The following is a 23,796-nucleotide window of genomic DNA, read 5'->3' as shown; positions in this document are numbered from 1 at the left end:
TTCCACTCGCCTACCAGCGGGACCCAGCGGGACCCAGCGGGACCCAACTGCCACAACCGCCACAACCGCGCACGCGCAGAGGCCGCTCCCGCCCCCCAGGGCATGCTGCACGCCCCGCACGCCGCGCGCGTAATCCCGCCTCTCGGCAGACCCACGCCACAACCGCGTGCCGCCCGCGCACGCGCAGTAAGCGCTTCCTCACCCCTCCCACCCTCCCACCCACGGCAGAAGGGCTTCTGATTGGTCCGTCCTCCTCCCGCTGCTGGCCAATAAGAAAGCCTGCGCAGGACCCCGCCTCTTTGGAACGCGCCGGCGGCCGCGGCGGGCCCTGACAGCGGCGGTGATGGCGGCGGCGGGTCTGGCGCTGCGCGGGGCGCTCGCCCCCGCGCTGGCCGCGGTGTCGGTTCGCTGCCGCGGCGGGCTCTGGAGCCGCCTGCCCCCACTGCCGGCCGCGCCCTGCCGCTCCGCGGCGCACTTCGCTTTCCAGCCGGACCCGGCGCCCAGCGCGTACGGTGAGAGTGGGGCCGGGCCGGGGTCCACCTCACCCTCGCTCTGCTGCCGGGTCCGCCTCGCCGCCGCCTTCTCGGGGAGGCCCCCGCCCGCCCGGTCGGGGTGAGGGGGAGGGAAAATGGTGGGTGCTTCCCGCCTCCCCCACCTCGGGCCGCTCTGCCCCGCCTCGGTGCTGGCGGTGACCGCGGAGCGACGTTTCCCGGCGGGGCAGCCGCCGCCAGCCCCAGCGCTGGGGCCGAGAGCCCGGGCGGCGGCTCCTTCAGCCTGGGTGCGTTTCCTCCGGTGTGGCCCCGATGCCCGCTGCTTCCACCTGCGGTTTTTCCGGCGAAAAGCTGGCGCTGTGGGTGGGAAGGTCCCAGCTGCCTGGGCCATGGTGCCCCAGGCCGCTTCGGCGCCTCAGCGGTGCCGTCCGGGACGGTTTGGAGAACTGTTCTTGGGCCGTCAGTGCAGTGGCTCCTACCGGCCTACCCGGCACCTCCTCAGACCAGCGAGCCCTTCCCCTGCCCTTCTCCGGTTTCAGTGGTAACGCTTCTAGCGGTAACTTAATGACTTAGGTCCGTCCCTAACTTCTTATTGCATGCTGAAGTCATGAACGTGGTAATAAACCTGTCATTAGAAGACTGCTGTCTAGTGAAATGTTTGAGTTCATCCTCACGATCCCACGACTGAAAGTAAACACGGATTAGTTGGAAATTAACAGCTCAGGATGAAAGTTGGTGTTTTGACTTTATTTCTGAGGTGCATCCCTGCAACTGACTAGTGCCAAGTTCTGCTGGAAGAAACCTGCCACCTGCACAACAGCCGTTTCTCTCATGTGAACTGCACTGTCTTCTAGAAGGGTGTTACTTAGCGGGATACCTTTGCTGTACCGGCTTGGTCATTAAATCTGAAAAAGGTCTTGGCCATTTCTGATAGTCATGGGGAGATATGGGCGTCCCAGGTGTCACGGAGCAAAGCCTGTGTGCTGCAGGTCCCTGCTTGAGATCACACTAAGGAAGCTCCAGTGGGTCAGGCTGTTTTTTGTTGCCATTTACTAATAGAAAACTACTTCCCTTTGATTTAAAGCACACTTAGAAATTCTGTGAAAAATAATGGAAGTAAAATAAGGTTTTGCTGATACTGATATTATTAAGATAATGCTTCTCCAACTCCACAGTTCAAATTTAAATGGCACAATAAATTTCTCCTTTCTTGCCAGGGTGATGCAGAGGCCTTTATTATAAGCAGGTCAGCACAGGCAGTGTGAGGAGTTTGAGAGTTGCCTAAATAATAGGCATTTATTTCTGACCAATACTGGAAAGATTGTGTCTTGTGGAAAAGATAACCTAAATACTAATGTGGATTACTTGGGAAAGAGAGAAACAACTGGGTTTCCCCAGCTTTTTTTTCCCTTGAATTTGTAAATGTTGATTATTTGTTGCTTTCGTATAATTTGAACAGTTCCCATAAGATTTCTTTTTGCGTTTCCTCTTCTTAAAGGGTAAAGTGTAACAGGTGAAGCTACCAAGCATAGAATACATTGGAATGCAGCTACTCAGCTTTGATGCAGCATGACATGAGTCTTTAACAAAAATTGCTAATGTTAATTAACAAGGGAAGCTGAATGGTGGTTGAGAGAAACTGTAGTTGCTGGAAACAGAAGGTAGTTCTTTCGGATTTCTGACACCTGTTCTCATGTTTCTCTGGGATCTTCACCTGACTTTTTTTTTTAATCAAGCTGTATGCTGTGTGTGCTGGTAGGCAGTATTCTTCTGGGCTGTGGCTTCTAGTCGTGTCTTAGATAGAGGTTTTACCAGCTAAAGAGCTACCAAATATCAGGCAATTTCTTATTCACTCAGTTTCTGATAAGGCATTATTTTATTTGCTTTGAGAATCTGAGTTAGCCACAGTAGTGGGGACTACACTATTGTTTTCTTCCATCTTTGCTTTCAGCTCTGATTGTTTTTCCTTGCAGCATTGGAATGAAGGAGGGCACTCAAGTAGCCTTTGTTGATTTTGAAGGTTTTTTTTCAGTCCTTACTGCAGAAGATTTTAACACAGCAGTCTGGTGCATTTGCTTTACCCATTCTAAGTTCAGCATAGAGTTTTCTTTCTTTGGAGTGTGGATTTGATGCTTCCGACACTTTCTAAGTGCAATCCAGAGAGCAGACTGGTGATCTAGAAAACTACCGATAATAACAGGTGTCTGTAAACAGGAAAGGCTGAAGCTTAAAAAAAAAATACTTAAAGAATGAGGAAATAAGCTTAATGAGATCTGGTAAATAGCAGAAAGGACCCCAATCCTCAAAACAACAATGCTTCACTATAGTTTCTTCCTTTGAAAAACTCACTGTTCCTAAAAATTCATTGTTCCTCATGTTTGACTAAATGTTGCAAGGCTGCATTTACTGTAGCTGAAAGCATAATTTTTGAAAAAAAGTTTGCATGTGGGGTAATAGAATTATAGTCCTTGGGACTGCAAAGTGTACCATGCTCAGTCTCATCTATCCCATAATTTAAGTTTATTCAGCAAATGAGTCTTGGGTACTTATAACAGGGATCTTGTTTATGACTGTTAACTAAGTTTTCAGTCAGATTTTGCACAAGTGTTTTCTAATGTATTATGTGGTTTGAACCAATGTAAGTGGCTAAATTATCACTTTCACACAGGGGAAACTCAGAAGATGAATCTCTTCCAATCCATAACAAGTGCCTTGGACAATGCTTTAGCCAAAGATCCGACTGCAGGTATGCTATGCTTACTAGTGTGTTTTGCTTTTTATAAATTCTATTTTGTTTTGCCTATTTATGTACAATATTAAATGCATTTCTCATGGCCTTTAAAGTTTTCTAATAAGTTATTTCTACACTTCGATCTCAAACAAGACTTAAAAATGTGTTATATTAACAGATTATTAACGGATTATGTGATCTAAGGTGCAGTGTGGCTTCTGTATTAGCTGGGTGTTTTTCACCTGAAAGCTGGGACAGAAAGATATATTGCTTAATGTGCTTCTGGTGTTACTGATGTGAACTGTGCTTGATGGCAGCTTTAGTCCCACCAGTAAGTAAAGGAGTTTTTAAAATATACATCTTACTTTTTAATTCCTTCAACTCTCTGTACTCAAAAAATGGTATTTTTTTAGAGACTATGTATTCCCTGTACTGTCCATTCTCCCTTCTTTCCTTCCCTTCCTTTCCAACTTTACTGATTTCTGTTCATCATAGTGCATAATCAAGGTAAGATTTTCTAGGCTTTTGCAGTCTGGATAACCTATAACTTTGAAACAGCTAGATCATCATAGCTTGATTTAAAAGGATTTTCCTAAAATCTTTTGCATAAAACTATTTATTCTGCTTTTAATTCTTATACATAACAGGAGGTCTCTTGCTTCTGTTGTCGTAACAAAGGCGTGATGATGGCCAGATATCTGAAAGAGATGTTTAATGTCACGAACACAGCTGCAAAAGCTGTATGATCTTGTGTAATTTTGATTTGTCTTTTTAGTGTGTTAGTAACTTTTGGCAGTGCTTGAACCACTGCTCAACTTGAAGCCTGACTAATCGTCTGATCTGTTAGGACAAATTCCGTGTTGTCTGTCCAGTACTATGCCTGTATGCATTCCTTCCCGTTCTACAGCTGTGTTGTAATCACCTTTATTAAATTAAACTTAGAAAACTGAGGGTAAATTAGTGCCAATAAGAGATTTTTAGTACCATTTCTGTAGAATCAGCCATATAAATGTAAGTAGAATGTTAGTCCAGCAGGAACCTAAAGTCATATATAATCCTCAGCCTTTTAGTCACCCTAAGGTTCCAGTCTTGCTCCTCAGTTTTGCAGGGCTGGATCTTTGCAAAGCCCTTTGCGGGACCCTGTTGGAGTTCTCTGGTCTGGATATGCAAGTTGTCAATGTCACGCTGCTTACTGAATTAATTAGTATTTCTTGCAACAGAAAGCATGTCCTTTAGTTTTTAGTTGTATGGGAATTGAGCAACTGTTGTTTAAGTAGTGGAAATCCTCATACTTGAGGAGAATTAGAATCTGTCCAGGAAAATCTTTTCAGTGGCTGAACAGAACAAGTAAACCCATGCAAGTTTGCTGCTACCAGCATCAAATGGGATTTTTTTTTATGCCAGTTGGCTCGGTAGTGAGTATCTATATGGTAACAGATAGGACTAAAAAAGATTCTAAGTACATAAAAACCCCAAACAAATTACTATAAAAAATGAATTAGAGAGATGATCTGGGGACATACTTCAGTCGTAAACTCCATGACTGCATTGGTTTTACATCATTATACAAGTTATTTTTCTTTAAGTAGTGTCATTAATGTGTTTGCTAGAAGAGTGTTAATCCTTTTAGTACTTCCAATCATAACATTATTTTATTTAAATAAAAATAATATCTGAAAGGCAAGGAAACTAACTCATTATTTTGTGTCCTTTAGAACGTGGAGAGTGTTGAGGAATTTGGGAATTATCAGAACTGGCCCCAATTCATACAAGCTGCTATTGGTGATACTGCTGCACATCTCTTACATGCTGAAAAAAATTGAAATGGGCAAAACTTATTTCTGTGAATTAAATAACAAAACTGTTTTAAGAAAAATTAGACATCATCATTCCATAAATTCAAAGTAAAAAAACCCAGACTAGTTGTTATGAAGCTAGATTTTAAAGGAAATTACTTTAGTGATAAAACTTGATTTGCTACGTCACCCACACTATAAAAATAGTAGTGTTGAATGCTGAGAGTTGTTCTGGTTATTAGATAACCATCTTTTCTGTAGAGGAGTTCCCCTGAAGTCACACTTTGAGGATCTAGCAAGTATGTTTGGAGAAAGTTTGAAATTTCATGTTGGATTGGTAGTTTGAAGAAAATTTCCATCTGAAGTTTTTTGAAACACTACATTTGCTGAAATCTGTGGATGAAGAATGCAAGTGGTTAGCAGTTGAAACAGAACAGGACTTCAGTGAGTCTTTAGTAATTGAATGTAATCATTTATTGAAATTAATTTTACTCCTTTAGATTTATATATTGTAGAAAATTTCAGAAAAGCAGATGGTTTGATGAAAGTATAGCTGCATCAGTGTCATGAATTCTGTTTTGAGACATCCTTTCATTGATGTACTATTCCTCATTAACCTTGGTTCTTTATTTGTTACAGTTAGGCTGTGCATGAGGAATGCTTAGGTCTAGATAAATATTGAAGTAAAATGAAATGTTAGGTTATACTTAATTAGTGTCTCCTATAAAAACCTCTGAAACATGTTCATTAAAAATAAAGTGCATTGTGATAACATCAGCCTCCTCTACTGTTCTTACATTCCAGTAATATTTGGTGAAGATGTGGCCTTTGGTGGGGTCTTCAGGTGTACAGTTGGCTTGCGAGACAAATATGGTAAGTTAACTTTTAAATCTGACATTATTTTCATATTAGTATCTCTGTTCTTTTGTACCCTTGTATGGTTTGTGGGTGAAGAGGAGAATACATGTGAGAGAAGTCTCGTAAATGGACTTCTCTTTTCCTTTCCATCCTTGGAAACAGAAGTTTTGGATATATTAGTATTTATGTAGAAAACAGGCAGTGGCTGGAGAGGGAATAGCAAAGATGAATTAGAGAATATACTGAAAATATAGTTACAATGATGTGGAGGTGCAGGAAAAACTGGAAGTGTAAAATTGAAGAAATCCAAAATTTCAAGAGGGGTGTGGCTGGCTGCCAGTGTAGTCTTAGGGATTAAATAAGTTCTGGATCCAGTGCTTGTTTTATGCAAAGGCTAGAGTCCATGTAAAATGAGGAGGAATTCCAGAAAGAATTGATGAACAAGCAACCTCATGGATCTTACCTGTACAAGGAAGATTACAAACACTGATTCTTCTTTCTTCGTTCCCTGCCTGCATTTGCCATCAGCATAATGATAGGAGACACAAGTGATATAGTACGATGTTTCTATATGTTGACGTAAAATATGAAAGATTTTTCTCCTCTCCTGAAAGAAGGTGGTGTTTGTTTTTTTTTTTTTCTGTAGATGATAAAATCACTAGGTGGCAGTCTATGCCTATAAGTAGTTATTTTGATAAAAAGCGATATTTCTTTTCTAAGCACTTTTATAGAGGTCAAGGTCTGAATATCACCTAATATTATAGTAGGGAGAATTTAGTATATTAATACTCAATAGTAGTACCATACATATGTTGCTTACTGTCTAGACTATTACTGAAGTCTCTCTGGAGAGACAGAAGAAATATGCTTTTAGAATAAATCTGTCATCAAATCTAATTTTTTTTTTTTTTCCAGGAAGACCATATAAGTCTGAGTATAGAGTAATGTAATATAAACATAGCTAGAGACCTGTACTAGTAAGTGAAAGAAGTCAAGGTCTTTGACTTTGTAAAGAAATCTTAATTTTTGATTGGATGAATTTTTGACATGCTACAGAAATTTTGTTTGAAAATGTTTAATTGAGGAATCAGATGTAAATAAGTCAGTATGTGGAAGTTTCTTTTCTACAATAGCTATGACTTAGTATGTTTTTTCCTATACATCTTATCTTGTGTCAACATCTGAAATAGACAGATTCCAGTTTTCTGTCATTACTTTGCTGCTCATGATCCTTCTATTTGTGTTAGTATGTTTTGCATGAAATAAATGCTTAGAAATCTGTTGCTATGTAATACTGCTTCCTGGCGATGAGTAGACTACCTGAGTTTATGTGGATAGTTCCTTTCAGATAAGGGAAGGGAAATAAGTCTGGTACACTTTTATTCCTTTGTCTCCTCACTCTGGTCTTGCACACTGGAAGGCATATTCTTATTTCTTGTCTCCTTCCCAATCCCTTCCTGTCAGGTTTTTGATTGTCACAATTTTCCAGAGGTTGCATACTCTAAACTGTAAAATATCCTTATTGAAGTATTGAGTGTCTGCTGTTCCACAGTTTTGCTGTCTGGAAATGTTTTCCATCTCTAAAGCAAAGATGTAAACTGCCCGATTGATAGCCTGCTTCCTTCCCTACTGTATTTTTGTAGCCTAGGTAATGTGTGCACACCTTTTTTTTTTTTTTTTTAAAAAAAAAAGGGGGACGTACATTAGCATCTTCTTCAAAAGACAAAAATAATATCTGAATGAATGTACATTTGCTTTTGAGTCTGCAGATGGATTTGAAACAATGATCTTGGAGTGTGAATAATTGTGTCCTTCTGCTCTGCCTGAAGTGTGAAATAAAGTTCCAGCATGTAAAGATTATTATCATCCACAGGACAAAAATACAGAGGAGATATGAGGTTGGGATTAGATGATAGGAAGTAAAGAAATGGGAGGAAAAAAACAGAGGATAAGGTAAAAGTGGAGAAAGTGGACAGAGACAAGACTGAGAAACAAGAAAAGCAGAAATTGTGTTTGATAAGGAAGGCTACTTGGAAGAATACCAGAGCAGTTTTCTGGAGGTAACTCCAAAAAAAGACCCATCTCACTTACTGTGGGCAAAAATGAAGATATTATATAAACAGGCAAAGAGAACTATATGTAATATTTTCCTTGAATACTCTCTCTGCCAGCTCCAAACACAGTTTGAGGGCTTCCTTATGAAGAAGTTCTGTGTAGTCATTTGCCTCAGTAGAGATTTGTCTCTGATACCATTCTGGTCTGTGCTTGAAGGGAGGTTCTAATGTGCACTTACAGCCATGTCAAAAACCTTTGCCAAAAGTAAGGATCAGAAGCACTCTGCCTAGTTCAAAGATTAATATTCTGAGAGTGTGGAATAGGATAAGCCTTTGCTTAGAACTCTGAGAATCCAACAGAAGATTGGCTTCACAGGTCTTTCCTGTGAACAGGCAGGGAGCTGGTGGTTTCTCTTTAGAACAGAAGTCCTCTGAAAGTTATCTTGAATTTTCTACCTAGCAGAGATTAAGATAGTTGGAAGAAAGATGGTCAGCAGGTGAAAATGTGAAAAATCCCCAAATTTCTTTCTACTGATTACCAACTTGCAGAAGGTGACAGTGGCTGCAGGAGCTACCAGGTTAAGTGCAATCACATTTGATCAATTCTCAAATGAAAGAAGGGTGTTGGGAAGAAAAAATACGTTTCTGGAGTTGTGTAAGGCAAGGAAGTAGCACTAGACCAGTGCCTGTAAGATGGAACTTCTGTGAATGGTGAATTTGAGTAGGAAAAAGAGTTTTTAGACTGGATAAAGGTTCTCTTTAATTAGAGGAATGAGAGCTTGCTTATAGGGAGTGCTCTCACACGATAGAATAAAAATGCAAGTATTTGTGATCACTGATCCCTAAAGAATAAAATTATTCCAATGAAGTGGCCTGAAAACAGGTAGCTAGTGTGATTCTGAAACAAATAACGTAAAACACCTTCACATATAAATAAATCCAGTGTTACTCAAGTTAATGGTGAATTATAGAATTGATAGGCCCTGTTGCTACAAGTTTTACAGCTCCAGAAGTTGCATGAGGCAAAGGTTGCTGGAGGATTTTAAAAGTTCAAGGAATCACAGGAGGAGTATAGGTTTCCTCCCTCTGGAGTAGTATTGCATCACCAGTTGGAGAGTCTTTCATTCATGCCTTTTATTTTTGTCTGTTCTGGTGTCTTTTAGCTCTACTGTTTGGGCTCTGTTATTGTCGTCCTCCTCTTTTTGTTTGTCAGTGCTTACAGAGGTGTATTGCCCACAGCAGCTTATGGTGCTCTCATAACAAGTAATTAGAACAAAATGCTTTTTGTAAGGTTTCCATGTTACAGTGGTAACGTGCTCTAGAGTGATGTTTGCTGCCTTTATTAGCAGTGTGGTGCTGACTGCCCATTTGTGCATGTTTTAGTCCCTGTGTCCTTTCTGTTGTACTGCTGTGCAGCCAGTAATTGCTTCTTTTCTGGGTGGACACTTTGTAAAGTGAAACTCAGTAAGAACAACTGTGTGTCACTCCTATATGTGGGGATAAAACAAAAAATTCAATCTTGGATCATTTTGTTTCAGGTTTTTTCCTCCTTCCTTGTTTTTCATAGCTAAAATAGATATTCTCATATGTAGTTGTAAGGGTGCAATAAATATGCACATGTAACTTGAAATTTAATTCATTTCTTGCCCAATTCTGTTCAAGCATATAGGCTTTTTTATAAATAATCCTACCAATGCTTTACTATTTTGATGCAGATAGAAGTGTAGTTAAAATTTGTAAGATTTTTTTTTTCTTTCAAACCATATTTAAAAAAAAAAGAAGTGTGAAGAAGATAGGGAGTGTACAGTAAACAGTAATTAGAGTCTGTTCTATTGTTCCAGGATATTTTCTTACAAATAGGCAAATCACAGAAAAAGAGGAAAATCAAGATAAGGAATAACACTTGTATTGAATCCCATGAGGGCAGGGGGAGCTAGATCAGAGATTTCCCCTGTGGAAAATTTCAAACACATCAAAAAGCAACTGACTGAGCTGCATATGAAACCACAGTTTTAACAAGCAAATAACATACTTATGTCATGATGACCTAGCCACATTAGCAATCAGCTGGATGCTTTAAAAATGATTCTATTTATCACTTCCATATTTGTTTTCCTCTACTTTCTGCCTGTCTTACAGAATTAGATCTTTGAGACACAGGGTATGTTTTGGGACAGATCAGCTGGCAAAGGCTGCTGTTAGCCTTCAATGATGGAGATTCTCTGGCTTCCCTACACACACGGTCCCAGTGCGGGATTATTCTTATGGTTTGAAGCTTTTTCTTATTGTTCAGTTTCCTCTGGACTCTAATTGCTGCAACTGAGGGATGTGGACTGAATACACTACTCTGGGTCATACTGAATAAAACTTGGTTGTTTACAGTTTTCTATTGATACATCTCATGATAATGCTAGCTTGTCTTGCAGCATAAATGTTTATTTCTGGTGTCTGATCCACTGTAACCCCTGGTTGTTTTTCTGTAGACCTTGTGTCTAAGGTGTAAACGCCTGTGTGAGTTTTCAAGGAACACTTGATTCTTGGTAAAAGAATCATTTGTTTATAGTTCAGTAAAATAATTCAGGACTTTGTTTATTTGTTCAGGAGATGGCTGTACCTAGCCATGCTGAAGGGACACCAGCCTGTCTAAAATTAAGGTATTAATTCTTTGAAGAAATGTTTGTTTGAACACAATATTATTTTACGAGCTTGAGCTGTAGAAAACTTCTGAAGGCAAATTCTGTTTTTGAGTGAAATGCCTATGTGGGAAAACATGAGTGAGAAGATAAGGTTGTCCCCAGGCTGTTAGGGTGTTTGATGAAGTATTTTGGCTAAGGGTTGGATATGCTTACAAAAATTGCTTCATGTCCTGACAGCTTTTAGTAGCATGAAATAATGAGAGAACCTCTTGAAGCTGAGCTAATAGAAGTAAATATGGTGGTGTGTGGTTTTTTTTTTTTTTTTTTTTTAATCCTAATAACTTGCCTCCAAAATGCATAAAATACTTTAAAATGTTTATATTGTAATTTTATTTTGTTAATGATTTCAGGATTTTTTTTATTGCAGAAACTTCACAGCATGTTACTGGCAAGGGAGCAAAGATCTGTCAGTGGAGGTTCTGGGTGTGTTCTGGTGGTGCCAAGCATTACAGGGCAAGGGCAAGAAGTACAAGAACACAATTTGGATATACTGTTTGAGGCTTGTAATGCAGTGTATTATAGCATGTTCTGCCTCCCAGAAGCTACTAGTGGTTGGATATTACTTTAAGAGGTGAGGAGACAGTCTGGGGATTTTCTCTAAGGGTTTTTTTTTTAATCAATAATCATGAGGTCCTTTGCATGCTTTAAGAACATAGCAATAAGCTGTTATAAGGAGTGGAAAAACTTGCCTGAAGTAGCATAAGAAATCAGTGTTAGGGGTTTATTGTATAAAGAGATAGATAGAAAACGTTAGCTCGATGCTTCAGAAGCAGACTGCAAGCTTGTTGGAGAAGGAGTGTGCTTCCTCTTTTCTGTAGGTGCTGGTCCTTCCTAGCTTATTGCACATGGTAGAATGAAGTAGTTCAGAATTTTTGACATGGTTGGACTTAAGTGGAGAATAGAACGTTTTATTCAGAGTTAAAAATAGCTAGTTGTTCTGTAGAGATTGAGTAAAACCTAAGTAGTCTGGAGTTTGGTTACCCTTGTTTCTTTGTGGATGGATTTAAGAAGAGAATTCTGCAGCTTGCTTGCCTGGTTCTTCCGGAGCAGTTTGGCAAGATCTGCATCTTACTCTGATTTATTTAAATGTCTTTGAACAGTAACATCTGGAGAACGTGTTCCAGACTCATTACACAATAGTACATTTCGTTCATTTTCATCTTAAATAGCCAATTCTTTTCTTAAGATTTACAGTTAGAAAAAAAGTTGAGAACTTGATGAAATGTGGTATGCCTTTTTACACTGTATCTTTGGGATATTGATATAAATCAGTCTCTGTCAGAGCTGATAGAATTTATTTTAGTTTTGTTTTTATTTTTTAAATTGTTCTGATAATGTACCTGGTGTGAAAACAGTTTTATTTGTTTGAGACTTACAAAAAGAAACACAATAAATATTAGTATGTTGTAAACCTGTTTGAGGGAAAGATAAGGAACTTACTTTTTAATATAGAACTTGATACTCAATACAGAGTTCAAGAAAGCTCTTCTAACATATTAAGGTATTTCAAGATACTTTTTTTTGTCCAGCAATGTATGTGCTGCTGAGCATCATAAAAATGGAATTTTCCACTTCAGGAAATACTTGCAGTGAAACATTTAAAAAGCAATATCCTAGTAATATAGTGTCAAGTAGGAGGAAACTTTATGTATTAAAGACAGAAGATGAAATTGATTAGCATAATTAGTATTCACAGTCTGTATTAATTCCAGGTCTGCAAGCACAGTTTGTGTAACTTGGTTTAAATGTCTGTCTTTATGCCTTTACTATTTATTATATGGGATTCAGTGATTCTCAATTTCCTTGGTTAGTCCTGTGATCAGTGTGCCCTCTGTTTCATTTGTACTCATCAAGTAGGACTAATTTAGCATGTCTGCTGTTTTTTCTGCCTCTGAGGTTGGTGATAAGAGTGTACTAATTATCACCGCTTCAGTTTAAGAAGGTGCTGCAGACTTTATTATAGGGAGTGAAACTCTGAGTTCTCTTGGAAGTAATTTGCTAGGAGCTTGTAAGTGTCAAAAAGGTCAAGGCTACCATTCTAGTCCAGTCAATTTTCTAAGTAGCTTTGCAACAGAAGCACTTTGAGGAGCAGGTTAATTTTAATTTCACTTGATTCAAAGCAGTCTTCCAGTGACCAGGTTGACATAAACCACCAGTCATTTATTATAGAAGATCTCCTTTATTTTTAATTTGTAGAAACATTACATCCTCAAAACCTGACAAGGAGTTTTCACACTTGTATGGAAACACCAAGTATAGATCAATTTATTGATTTTTCTTATGCACACGCTTTGCATTATCAAGGGACAGGCCTGGTTACAAGTGAGATCCGAAAGATGTTTTTGTTACTGCAGATTACAGGTCATTCAGCACTTTTGTCCTTTAGCAGCGTTAAATCCTTGCTTTTATGTTGAGAATATTTGCTTTATAATTTAGGGTAGGTCTAGCATGATTTTGAATCTACTATAAAGTATTTCTATGCCACTGATACTGAGGAGTATGTGAGACAGTTTTGCTTATTCCTTGCTTTTTCATCCAGGTAGTGTACCCAGCCTATTATGGAAGAATTTTCATTAACATGTTGCAGTACTTCGCTTTGGAAACTGCTGTGTATTTTCCTGTTGGATCTCTTTTCATGTGATGTAATATTGCAGATATGCTGAAAATGCAGGGAATGGACACAAGCCTCTTAAATAAAGCTGATACATTGTCCCTTGGTTATACCGACATGAAGTGTTCGGTAGATGTCAATATTAGGGCGGATACAAGTAAGCTGTCATCTGGTATAGCTTTGCATGTCTAACTTTGTCATCAATTATGTTTTTCTGCAAGTGTGCTTCTCACACAGCAAAATTTTTTGCGGTTGAGCAAGGAATGTTATTAATCGTAGCTGGAGGAACATTTGAATGCCTTGGTGCATTTGGGCATTGTGCTTTTTTTCTTTAGGCTGATACAGCTGGGTATATGAGCCAGATGATAAGGAATTCAATGTGCAATGGGCTGCCTGCATAGTCATCAGTAAAAAGAAATTCTGGGGAACAAATCTGCCACTTTGATGTGAGCTGCTTATTGAATGTTTTTCTAACAGTGTGAAGCTGAATCAGTTCTATTTTATCAATGTCATGAAATGCTTCCATCAGCAGGACAGGAACAGACATAAAAAGTTTGGGCAGTCAGCATGTAACCCTGTTTGGGGCTGTTAGTGAATCACAGAATAATAAGGGCTGAAAGAAAAAGACCTTAAAGGACATCTGGTGCAAACCTGTACTCAGTGTCGAGCCCGTTTAGGTTGTTTGTGGTCTTGTGCAGCTGAGTTTTGAATATGTCCAAGGAAGGAGCTTGTACAACCTCTCTGGGAAGCTTGTTCCAGCATTTGACCACTGTCATAGTGAGTTTTCTTTCTTCTTATATAGTCATTTTCCCCTTTTGCATCATTATTTCATCTGTCACTGTGTACCTGAAAAGAATTTGATCTTCCTTCTCTTTGTACTACTGCTTGGCTGCTTTTTCATCACGGGAGGATTAAATGACATACACGTTTAATGGCATTCAAAGTTACACCAGAGCTTTGCATTAACCTCCCCTGAGCCTTCCCATTTCTTCTCTGAGAAAGGGAGATTATTAGATAATCTATATTTTTTTAAATTCTGCTTTACTCTTTAGCTTTTGTTGGGATGCTAGTTTGTCACAAATGACAGGAAATCTGAAGTGGAGGAGAGGCCCAGGGAAGCATGTTTTCCCTATTTGCCTTAGGAAGGTAAAGCTGTTAATAAATAAACTTTCCTAGGTCCTCCTTCATCCAGAGGGCTATAGCGTGACAGTTGAATACATGCTTAATGTTAAGTTTATGCTGTGAACAACTTTTAAGAATTTACTAAGATTTACTGGAAAGGAAGTGTCCTTTCCTTCCAAACCTGCAATTCAGTAACTGCCGAATGATAAGAATTTGTAGATAATTGAGGATGTTACTCCAAATCATGGTAACATTTTCTTTGTATTCCAGCAGTTCTCCTGGCTTTGATAATATTTAGGGTCTTTGAGAGTAAGGATTAAATGAAAATGCAATAAACATGCTTCTCTCCTAAAGGAATCTTGGGGGAGAGGAGTTGAAAGTGCAGTTGATTCTTTGGAGCTCTTGGAAGAAAAATGCACCATCTTCAGTAAGGGAATGATGTCTCGAGAATTCTTTGAGCTAGAGCTACTAGTTCAAATATTCATGTCTGTTCAAATGTATGAATGCCTTGGAGCTGGTAATTGGGGAAGACTTAAAAGGAAAACTTACCCTTCAGCTGTTTTTAACTTTCAATTTACTTGAAGTACTGTTCAGAAATGTTGGTTATGTCAGTGGAATAGATGACAGACCTGTGAGGAATTTCTGTTCTTAGCAGTTATCTGTCAGAACAGGTGTCCTTTTCTTTGGCCAATACTGTGGTGATTAGTACTTCAGAAGGATACTTTGTGTGCAAGTGATATTTTTTTTTTTCTCCAAATGAAGTTTAAGACTCCTGTAAACAAGTAAACTGAATAAGAAAGACTTATTTGTCATTTGACTTATATAAAACTTCTGTCTAGAATAAGAAGTTGGGCCCTTTGTTGCAGAGCAGACTGGCACAGGTTGCCCAGAGAGGTGGTAGATGCCCATCCCTGGAGACATTGAAGGCCAGGCTGGACAGGGCTCTGAGCAACCTGAAGTTGAAGATGTCCCTGCTCATTGCAGGGGATTGGACTAGATGAGCTTTGAAGGTCCTTTACAACCCAGACTATTCTAGGACAGTGGATTTTGCAGCAGCAGAAGAGGAAGCAGCTAATTTATTTTAGTGCATGTAAATCTCTGTTCTGACCCTTTTCTTGGTCACACATTTTTGCTAATTCATGTATCTTTACTGCTATAATGTAGCTTTTTTGAATATTTAAGGAAAGAGTGATGGCAACGTGCTATGGAATTAATTGCTAATTAATCAAACTTTGAATGAATTTTTTGTTCAAAATAACTAAATGTTGAACTTCTTTTGAAAGCATAGGTTGCGTATACATGGTGATTTTTGTATGTGTGGGTATATATTTCTCCTAAAACAGACCCAACCCATTGCACTTGACTTGAGACTTCGCATTGGCTTAGATGAGGGCTGAGGAATGGCTGAGTCTTTGGAGCCTGCTGTGAGTGTCTGGGCACACACAAATCTTCTTGGCTCAGTCTGTGCAACTCTTGTAGGATACAGGATCGGGGAGGAACACCAGAGGAGTAAAGCTCAATTCTGTGAATTGTGTTTCTCTGCACACAGTAGGTTAAATTCATCATCAGTAGTTATAAGATACTTGATATGAAATTATTTTCATTTCATATAATTACTTTACATCTGTTAGGCAGGTGAAATGATATATTGTAATATGGGCTGCTCTGGAAAAAGATGCTTTTTAAATGGCATGCCATGTTAGTGTTCAAGGATTCAAGATTGAGAGGGAAACCATCTCTGTCTCTGTGAAACTGAAGCCCTGCTTTGGACATGTAGATTTGAAGTTTGCATATTCAGCTGGAAAGCCAATGAGTTTTTATTGGTATTCACTGTAGAGGAACAGTGCCCGTTGCACACCCTGCTTTAAAGCTGAGGAACTGTGATTAGGATATCAAAAGAAGAGGTGGAACAAATTGATTAAAATTAATAAAAAATTACTAGAACTGTTTGGTGTTCAATCAGGAGCTGTAGAAGAGCTGAATATGACTGTACCAAACTACTCCCGGGGATGCTTACCCTCTCACGTGGTATCAGAGAAATGGAAGATAACAAGTGTCACCAATTGTAAAACAGGGCTTAAAAATGATTGTGGGTCCAAGAAAGTCTGAATGCTGGATAGATTGTATTAAATATATTAAGGAATAGAATTAGTACACTTATGTAGGTGTACCTCTATGAAAAATCCTAGATATTCTTGGATTACAATAGATTTTTAAAGGCAGGACTGATTTGAAATGTTATTTCTATTTGAATGTTCTACACAAAGTCCTCAGTGAGTAGCAAAGAAGCTGATCTGTGGGGACTTCCTTTTCTTTCCAGTCCTGTTTCTCCACATGCCTCTATGGTTGCTGCAGTTGAGGATAGAAAATATTTAGCTATTGGACTCTTCTATATAATAGTTGTTTTAAATGGGAGGTAATGAGATCACGGGGATAAATAAAATGCTGCCCAGGTATATTGTTAATGCCAGTCAGTACTGACATCTTTTAAGATGCCTTTTTTAACACAAGTGATGTAGAAGTATCTTAAAAACAAAGCAAAATGCCATCCTTTGACTGAAGTGCCAGCAGTACTCCTCAAACCACTTGAAACATCCCACGAAGGCTCTTTCAGAGCAATGCGAAATTACTCAGACTTGAAGCCTAGAATGGTATGTTAAGATTTTAGGAGATTTGATATTGTTTGAATATCTCATTTTTGAAGTTAAATTAAGACAGGAACATGTTTTATTGCAGATATTAAAATCTGAAATACTTTTTTCCTGATCGCTTGGAACAAATAAAGATGAAGCAGGCCAAACCATGAATGCACAATAATCGACTACATATGCCTGTAAACATGTTCTGTTAGGTTGCTATGAAACTTTTTCTTTGTGGAGGATGAGAAGACGACTGTAAGACTGCATTAAAGCTGTTGCCCCTTAGACAGAGGGTCAGTGGGAGTTGGAACATTTCTGGGGTACTTAACTCTTTGTTCCAAAAATCACAAGGATCAGTCTTTTTTTATTTAGGTAAAAATAGATCGGGGAGGATGAAGTAGTTTTTTAAAAAATGCTTTTAATCAAATACTGCCTTTTCCTTAATGTTTTGTAATATTTTAATATTTACCTTGTTAGACAACACTTCTGGGGTATTTATTCACTCACTTAACATGCATCTAATCTTCCTGATTTATTGTCATGGAGAGATAAGAATTGTCCTTTTTTTCACATAGCCCTGTTTGTCATATTGCTTCCCTCGCTACATGGTAAAGGGCACCAGCCTGTTCAGGTGGCTGAAATGAGGGATGTTTACAAAACCAGGCAGGTTAATTGAATGGGACACCAGCATGATGTCTGTCTTCAGAGGCTGATGCACCTGATTTCCGATAAAGTACCACTTACACCTGCAGTGACAGGTCAGCTTATAGAGTTTGTCTTCGCTTGTTTTGAACTGTGTGGCTGACGCAGGTAATAGGAGAAGAGAACGTTTTAGGAAATGTTTCTTCACTGGTAAGGAAATGAAATATGGAAAGACAAAGTATCTCTGGGTTATTTGTCTGCTTGGGTCAGATTTCAGCTGGGTGAATGATTTACAAAGGATGATGTGAATCGCTGTTTATCAAAGTTGGCTTCCTGTGAAAAAGATAAAAATACATCGTCTTAATGCCTTTAAATCTTCAGTGTTTAAATAATTTGCTTGAGTAATGATTTTCACATCATATAAATAAAGATGTTAAAACCATGCCATACAGTTTTCAGTGTCTGGGGAAATAAATTAATAAATTTGTTTTATCCTAATGATGTGTGTCTTAAAAGGCTGGATTTTATGGAAAAAAAAAAAAAAAAAACAAAACAAACCCCAAACCCAACCCTTGAAACTTGGTTTCCCACCTAATAAATAGTAAAGTGCTTTAGGTTTTGCTTTTAAGAAGGGATCGGTATTATTGTTGTACATGTTGTACATGTAAAAACAAAATCATTCCTGAGTAATGAATCTCATTCAATGGCAATTACCTAGCTCTTTCTTCACTGTTTTAAGCCAAAGCACTTCAGGATTATGCCTTTTCATTCCCAAAATCCAAATTAGCTGCTTCAAACTGATCATGTTATAACTGTCATGTTGTATTTCACGTGTGCTTTTAGTGACTCTCACTTCATTTATTTCAACATACTCCATTGGTATCAGCATGCTGCCTCGAATACCTCAATAGTATTTCAGCAGTTTTGTTAGGATGCCCTTTATATTCCAAATCATAGAGGGGTAAGCTAGTGTGGTGGATCTAACATGCTTTTAAATTAACTCACTTGTCACAAATTGATATTAAACAATTAATTTTGAAGTTTTTATAAGGTAAAAGCTCATTTTACAGGATTGTTCAAATACATTTCCATTTTTATGTGATGATATAAAATTATTTCTAGAACTAATGCATCAGGCAATTTCAGTGAAAAATGTGTTAATGAATAAGTTTAGGTATGCTTAGTATGATCTGACTTCTGGCATTTCTTAATGATATTTTTTTTTTTTTCTGCTCAGACATTAGTCTATTTATGTAGGCTACATGGTAGAGTTTTAAACCACATTTAACTACATTTCAGTAAATCAGTGTGTGTTAAAATAGAGTAGAAATCCACATGAAGAAGGCCGATTGAGTATTTTGATTTCAATATAAGAATGTTAGGTTTTTTAATTTACTGTGAATTTCACTTTTTTTTTTTTTTCCTTCCCCAAGTCTCTTCTATAGTCTTGTTTTTTCTGGTGTTTTCTTTGCTGCTTGCATCCTATATCAAATTATCATGTAAGCACACAAAGTGAAATATTGATCTACGAACAGACTTTTAAAGAATTATGGAAATGTAATATATCTTGTTAATGCATTTTTAGTCCATTAAAATATTAAGTGTTTTAAATGAAGATTTTAAATGAATCTGTGAAAGAGAAGGGAAATAAGGTGCCTAATTCATAACACTCTAGATTTAATAAAGAGGAAGGGAGAAGTTTGCCAACTGTTTACAGTTTCACAGTTGGATGTGAGTACAGGGACAGCTCTTGTGGCTGCACTCAAGCAGGACTTCCCCGCCTTCCGAGATGGTGGTGAGGCCTTTGCACAGGTGGTTGATGTTCCTGTGTCCTTACCTGTGACATCTATCAGCAGAGAGAGGGCACCAGAGGATGCTGCACAGCTTGGGGACTGAGATTACACCCATCCTTTAGGAATGAGAACAATTTATTCACACAGTATACATTATTTCCAGGTTCAAAAATAATCTTGTACTCTCCTTGTTCTAGAAGTTCATTCATCTTTCCATGGTATTATTTTCCTTTTGCATTCTATGGATTAGTTTATTGATCTATTTACTCTGTGGAAATGGGACTAAATAACCCTGAAAGACAAAGTTTTACTCTACATGGGAGAAGCACAGTACCAAGTGACTGAAATCTTCCCCTTTGGTTAGATCTTAAAGGAAGAGATGATTCCTGTGTGAAGCTTTTTAAACTATTTTTGTTAATTCCTGACAGTGAAGCCAAGACACGATGTCTGTCAGAAGTGAGGATAACTTAATTACAAGGACAATAAAACCAAATTATTTCTTCTATAAATATCTTCCCCAGTTTTGGGTTTCCCAAAGCATTCTGTCTTCCTGTTACCTGGAATGAAAATGTTTCAGGGCTGGGGCTGTTTTTATATAGTGACATTGCCAGACATTGGTAGTACTAGTAAAGAAAGAACAGAAATATGCAGACGAGCAGTGTTACTGCAGCATGCTGGTAAAATAAATGCCCAGCAAGAATAAATGGCAGCACCACAAAGTTACAGCCATTCTCCCTTCCTATGCCATTTGTAGTCTGAACAGCTTTTGAGCACAATACCTGCAAAGACGATTTATTTTTTTGCAGTATATATAAAACCAGGTACAGATGACCCACATCTGGAAATTACTGAGATCAGCTTGCTCATATACCTTGGAAATGAGAACTAGCAGGTTTCACTAATTGTAAAACATTCTCTGACCTACAAGATATTTTGCTGTGAGGCAGAGTTGATCAGAGTACTATTGGGTGTGTTTGACATTCAGACAACAAAAACCTTACTTTCTTTCAAAAATGAATGTGTCAAGAAAGATCCCCTGAACAAACAACAAAACCCACCACTCCAAACTAAAAACCCAACCCTAAACAAAGTAGCTCTTGAAGTATGAAACTCAAAACACCAGGTGAAGCATGTGGACAGAGTACAAGCAGTGACAATGCTGTGCTGGGTCATGTGTGGAGATGAAAGATACGTATTTTATAGATTTGTAAAACATGCCTCTAGTATATTGAAAATGCAGCTGTGGGCAACGGTTCTCCTCAAGTCATCCCTTTCTGAAACTTTTTGTAAGCTTCTCTTTCTCTAGTTAATTAACTTGTAGCTATTGAAATTAGGCATCTTCATAGTAGTAACTTTGCTAATTATTAATTGATGAGTTTAGTCTTTCTTTTTAGTTATTTGGTGCTTATTTAGTTATTGTTTAATTTATTTAATAACCACTGATGTACTCTGTGCTCACTTTTTTTCCATCCAGTTTGGTGTCTTGGCATATTCATGCACAGTGGACTCTTACAGAAACCTACTGTCTATTTCCCAGTGTTGCAAAGGGAAAATTTAATCAACAGGTTCTCCTGTTGATCTGCCAAGGGAGTACAGTACTGCTGACAAGTTATTAATATATCTTATAAAGGATATCGTAGTGGTGTTTCATCTCCCTCCCCTCCCTTCTTGTTTTTAGTTTCATAAACTGAACAATTTTGTCTTCAGCCATCTATTAGACTGATGCACATTTGGAATCTGAAATTACTGTGGCACAGAAATATGTCAGGGCTAAATTGACCTTTTCGGACTCCCACAGGGAAGATACAAACCCCCAAATATTTAATTTCCAGTCTCATGCCTCCAACAGCAGGAACAGCTTTCTCCTCTCTTGCCTTGGAGACAAACCAAATTCTTTAGTAAGCACAGCCTTACCTTATGAAAGGAAATTGGTAAGACTGGGCACTGATTACTGGGAGCATGGGCAAGAGACAAGATACTTTTCTACAGATGCTCTTGGAGATCTAGCAGCCTTTGACAGTTAATTCTGACTGCTTGAAAAAAAATGAACTAAAAATATTTGTAAGCTTTTTTAATGCTTGTAAGTATTCTTTACTCCTCCTGTATAAGCATAAGGGGTATACATGCTTATCTGTATATTCATCAGAACAAATTGTTTTCCTTTAAGTATTAACAACATTGTAACTTACAGAAATTGTGCTTCTGTTTTGTTTCTCTCTGTCTTCCTCTGAGCTGTTACAAATGAAAGTGTCTTTACCTGTAATGGATGTTTATTGTTCCTATACCTAAAAAAGCCCATCTAAATAGCCATATGGTTAATTACAGGTGACTTGCTTATAACTTGAATATTTTTGGGGCTATGTTTTCAACTTAGAGCTAGTATGTTAAAGGAATTGTGGCGTATTTATTTTTTATAGGTAAAGATAGAGTTTTCAACACCCCATTGTGTGAACAAGGAATTGTTGGCTTTGGTATTGGAATTGCTGTTGCAGGCGCCACAGCCATTGCAGAAATTCAGTTTGCGGATTACATTTTTCCAGCATTTGATCAGGTTAGTACTAATAAATTTGAGAGAAGTAAAAAGGAATCTTATGGCTGTTTAAAATAATCTTCTGTTAACATTAATATTTTGTTTGAATATGTAACTTTTGTAAATATATCCACAACTGTATTACTAATACTTATGCATGTTTTAAGTAAACAGAAGGGTACTAAGGCCTGTTTGAAGGCTCATTGAATAACGGAAATTAAAGATGTGATTGGAAGCAAATGTCTCTTTGTTTGTATTTTTTATTTTGTGGCTGTGTTGGCATCAGCAGCTTTAAATTCCTCAGCTGTGTCTTCCCACCACCATCTCTCACTTCTGTGCTGCTGCAGCCAAGCATGTGTCCACAGGACAAACTACAGATTTGAACTGGACTGATTGGCAGTGTGGGAATGGGGGAACAACTGGGTTGTATGGCTGCTCCTGAGGCCCGGGCATGTGACTTGAACACACTAGATCATTGTTCCATTTGCTTTGGAAAATGTTTCTTTTTCCACTGACAGGATTCCTTTGCTTCCATTTTGGTCCTCTGAATCCCATACGTTGTGCAGATGATATAATTACATCTAATATATTGTAGAGGTTTAATGATGCATAACTAAAGGCATTGGGCTGAATTTTACTTTTGTAAATATATCTTCCCAGATTGTTAACGAAGCAGCAAAATATCGTTACCGCTCTGGAGATCTGTTTAATTGTGGAAACCTCACCATTAGAGCCCCATGGGGCTGTGTGGGTCATGGTGCGCTGTATCACTCTCAAAGTCCCGAAGCTTTTTTTGCTCACTGCCCAGGAATAAAGGTACAGTAACTCTTATTTTAGGAAGATTAATGTTTTTTTGTTTGTTTGCTTGTTTTTTAATGGACTTGACTAATAATGAGTATGGGTGCAGGCAGGGGAAGAAAAGTAGGAGTCAGTCCACAAAAATAATCTGAGTGTGTTAATAAAAAACGCTTTTATAACTTTTCAAGTTATAAAAGTTAAACTGTGTTAAATGTTTGAGAATTTCTAGCCATTATTGAAGCAATCTTTAATAGATGTAGCATTTTGAATTTGTGTGTTTTTTCCTCTAAAAGCATATTTTACACCTGTTCTGTGTCCAGTATAGTACAGAAACTGAAAACTAACACTAATAAATAGTACATTTATTTTTTTTCTTTCTGCATCTGTTTAAGTGCATTACCATATTCATTTATATGAATGACAGTGGCAGGCAACAGGCACAAACTGAAATGCAAGAGGTTCTGAACATAAGGAAGCACTTGGCACAAGTTACCTGGGGAGGTTGTGGAGTCTCCATCCTTGGAGGCACTTACTCAGAAGTTGTCTGCACATGGGCCTGGGCAGACAGGTCTTCTTGAGCAGAGTGCTGGACATCTGGAGGTCCCTGCCAACCTCAACTGTTCTGTGATTCTCTGAATTATAACTTTAGGCAAGCTTTCTGTGTGATGCAGTGCCATCCATTGAAGCTGAGGTTCCTAAGGCTTAGATGGATAACTTGCCTGGAGAAGAGGGAGGGGTGGGATCTCATCATCTCAGATTAATAGAGCACTATTTGCCAGCTCTCCATTTTTTCTGAGTAATTTTTTTGTTGATGGACTTGTATTTCTGGCTTAACTGGCATCCTGTCCATTGAGAAATGACTCATGACTTGATTGATGTGGAATATTTAAACAAAACCAGTATTTGTATGCTGAAGACACATGTTCATTGTTTATCTGTTGTTTAAACTATTGTCTCTATATGATTTTGTTGTTCTAAAACTTCAGACATTACTCATTTACAGGGAGGCCATGATCATTTCTCCTACTTTTTTCT

At 38.3% G+C, this 23,796-nt stretch overlaps 1 protein-coding gene across 1 annotated transcript in view; it reads left to right on the top strand.

Annotated features, from left to right (window-relative positions):
* The first annotated feature begins 297 nt into the window (after window positions 1-297).
* The window catches only part of BCKDHB (branched chain keto acid dehydrogenase E1 subunit beta), a 116,686-nt gene continuing 93,187 nt past the window's right edge, over window positions 298-23,796 (top strand). Inside the window, exons 1-5 of the mRNA XM_082047859.1 lie at window positions 298-512; window positions 3,160-3,237; window positions 5,823-5,891; window positions 21,851-21,984; window positions 22,624-22,779. Of these exons, the coding sequence (XP_081903985.1) occupies window positions 344-512; window positions 3,160-3,237; window positions 5,823-5,891; window positions 21,851-21,984; window positions 22,624-22,779 (606 nt within the window). The 5' untranslated portion in view covers window positions 298-343. The remainder of the gene's footprint in view (window positions 513-3,159; window positions 3,238-5,822; window positions 5,892-21,850; window positions 21,985-22,623; window positions 22,780-23,796) is intronic.

This window comes from Streptopelia decaocto (genome assembly GCF_964273445.1).
Source record: "Streptopelia decaocto genome assembly, chromosome: 3".
In the NCBI taxonomy this organism is placed as follows: domain Eukaryota; kingdom Metazoa; phylum Chordata; class Aves; order Columbiformes; family Columbidae; genus Streptopelia; species Streptopelia decaocto.
The sequence above is the reverse complement of the archived record's forward strand: the minus strand, read 5'-3'. Positions and strand labels throughout refer to the sequence as shown.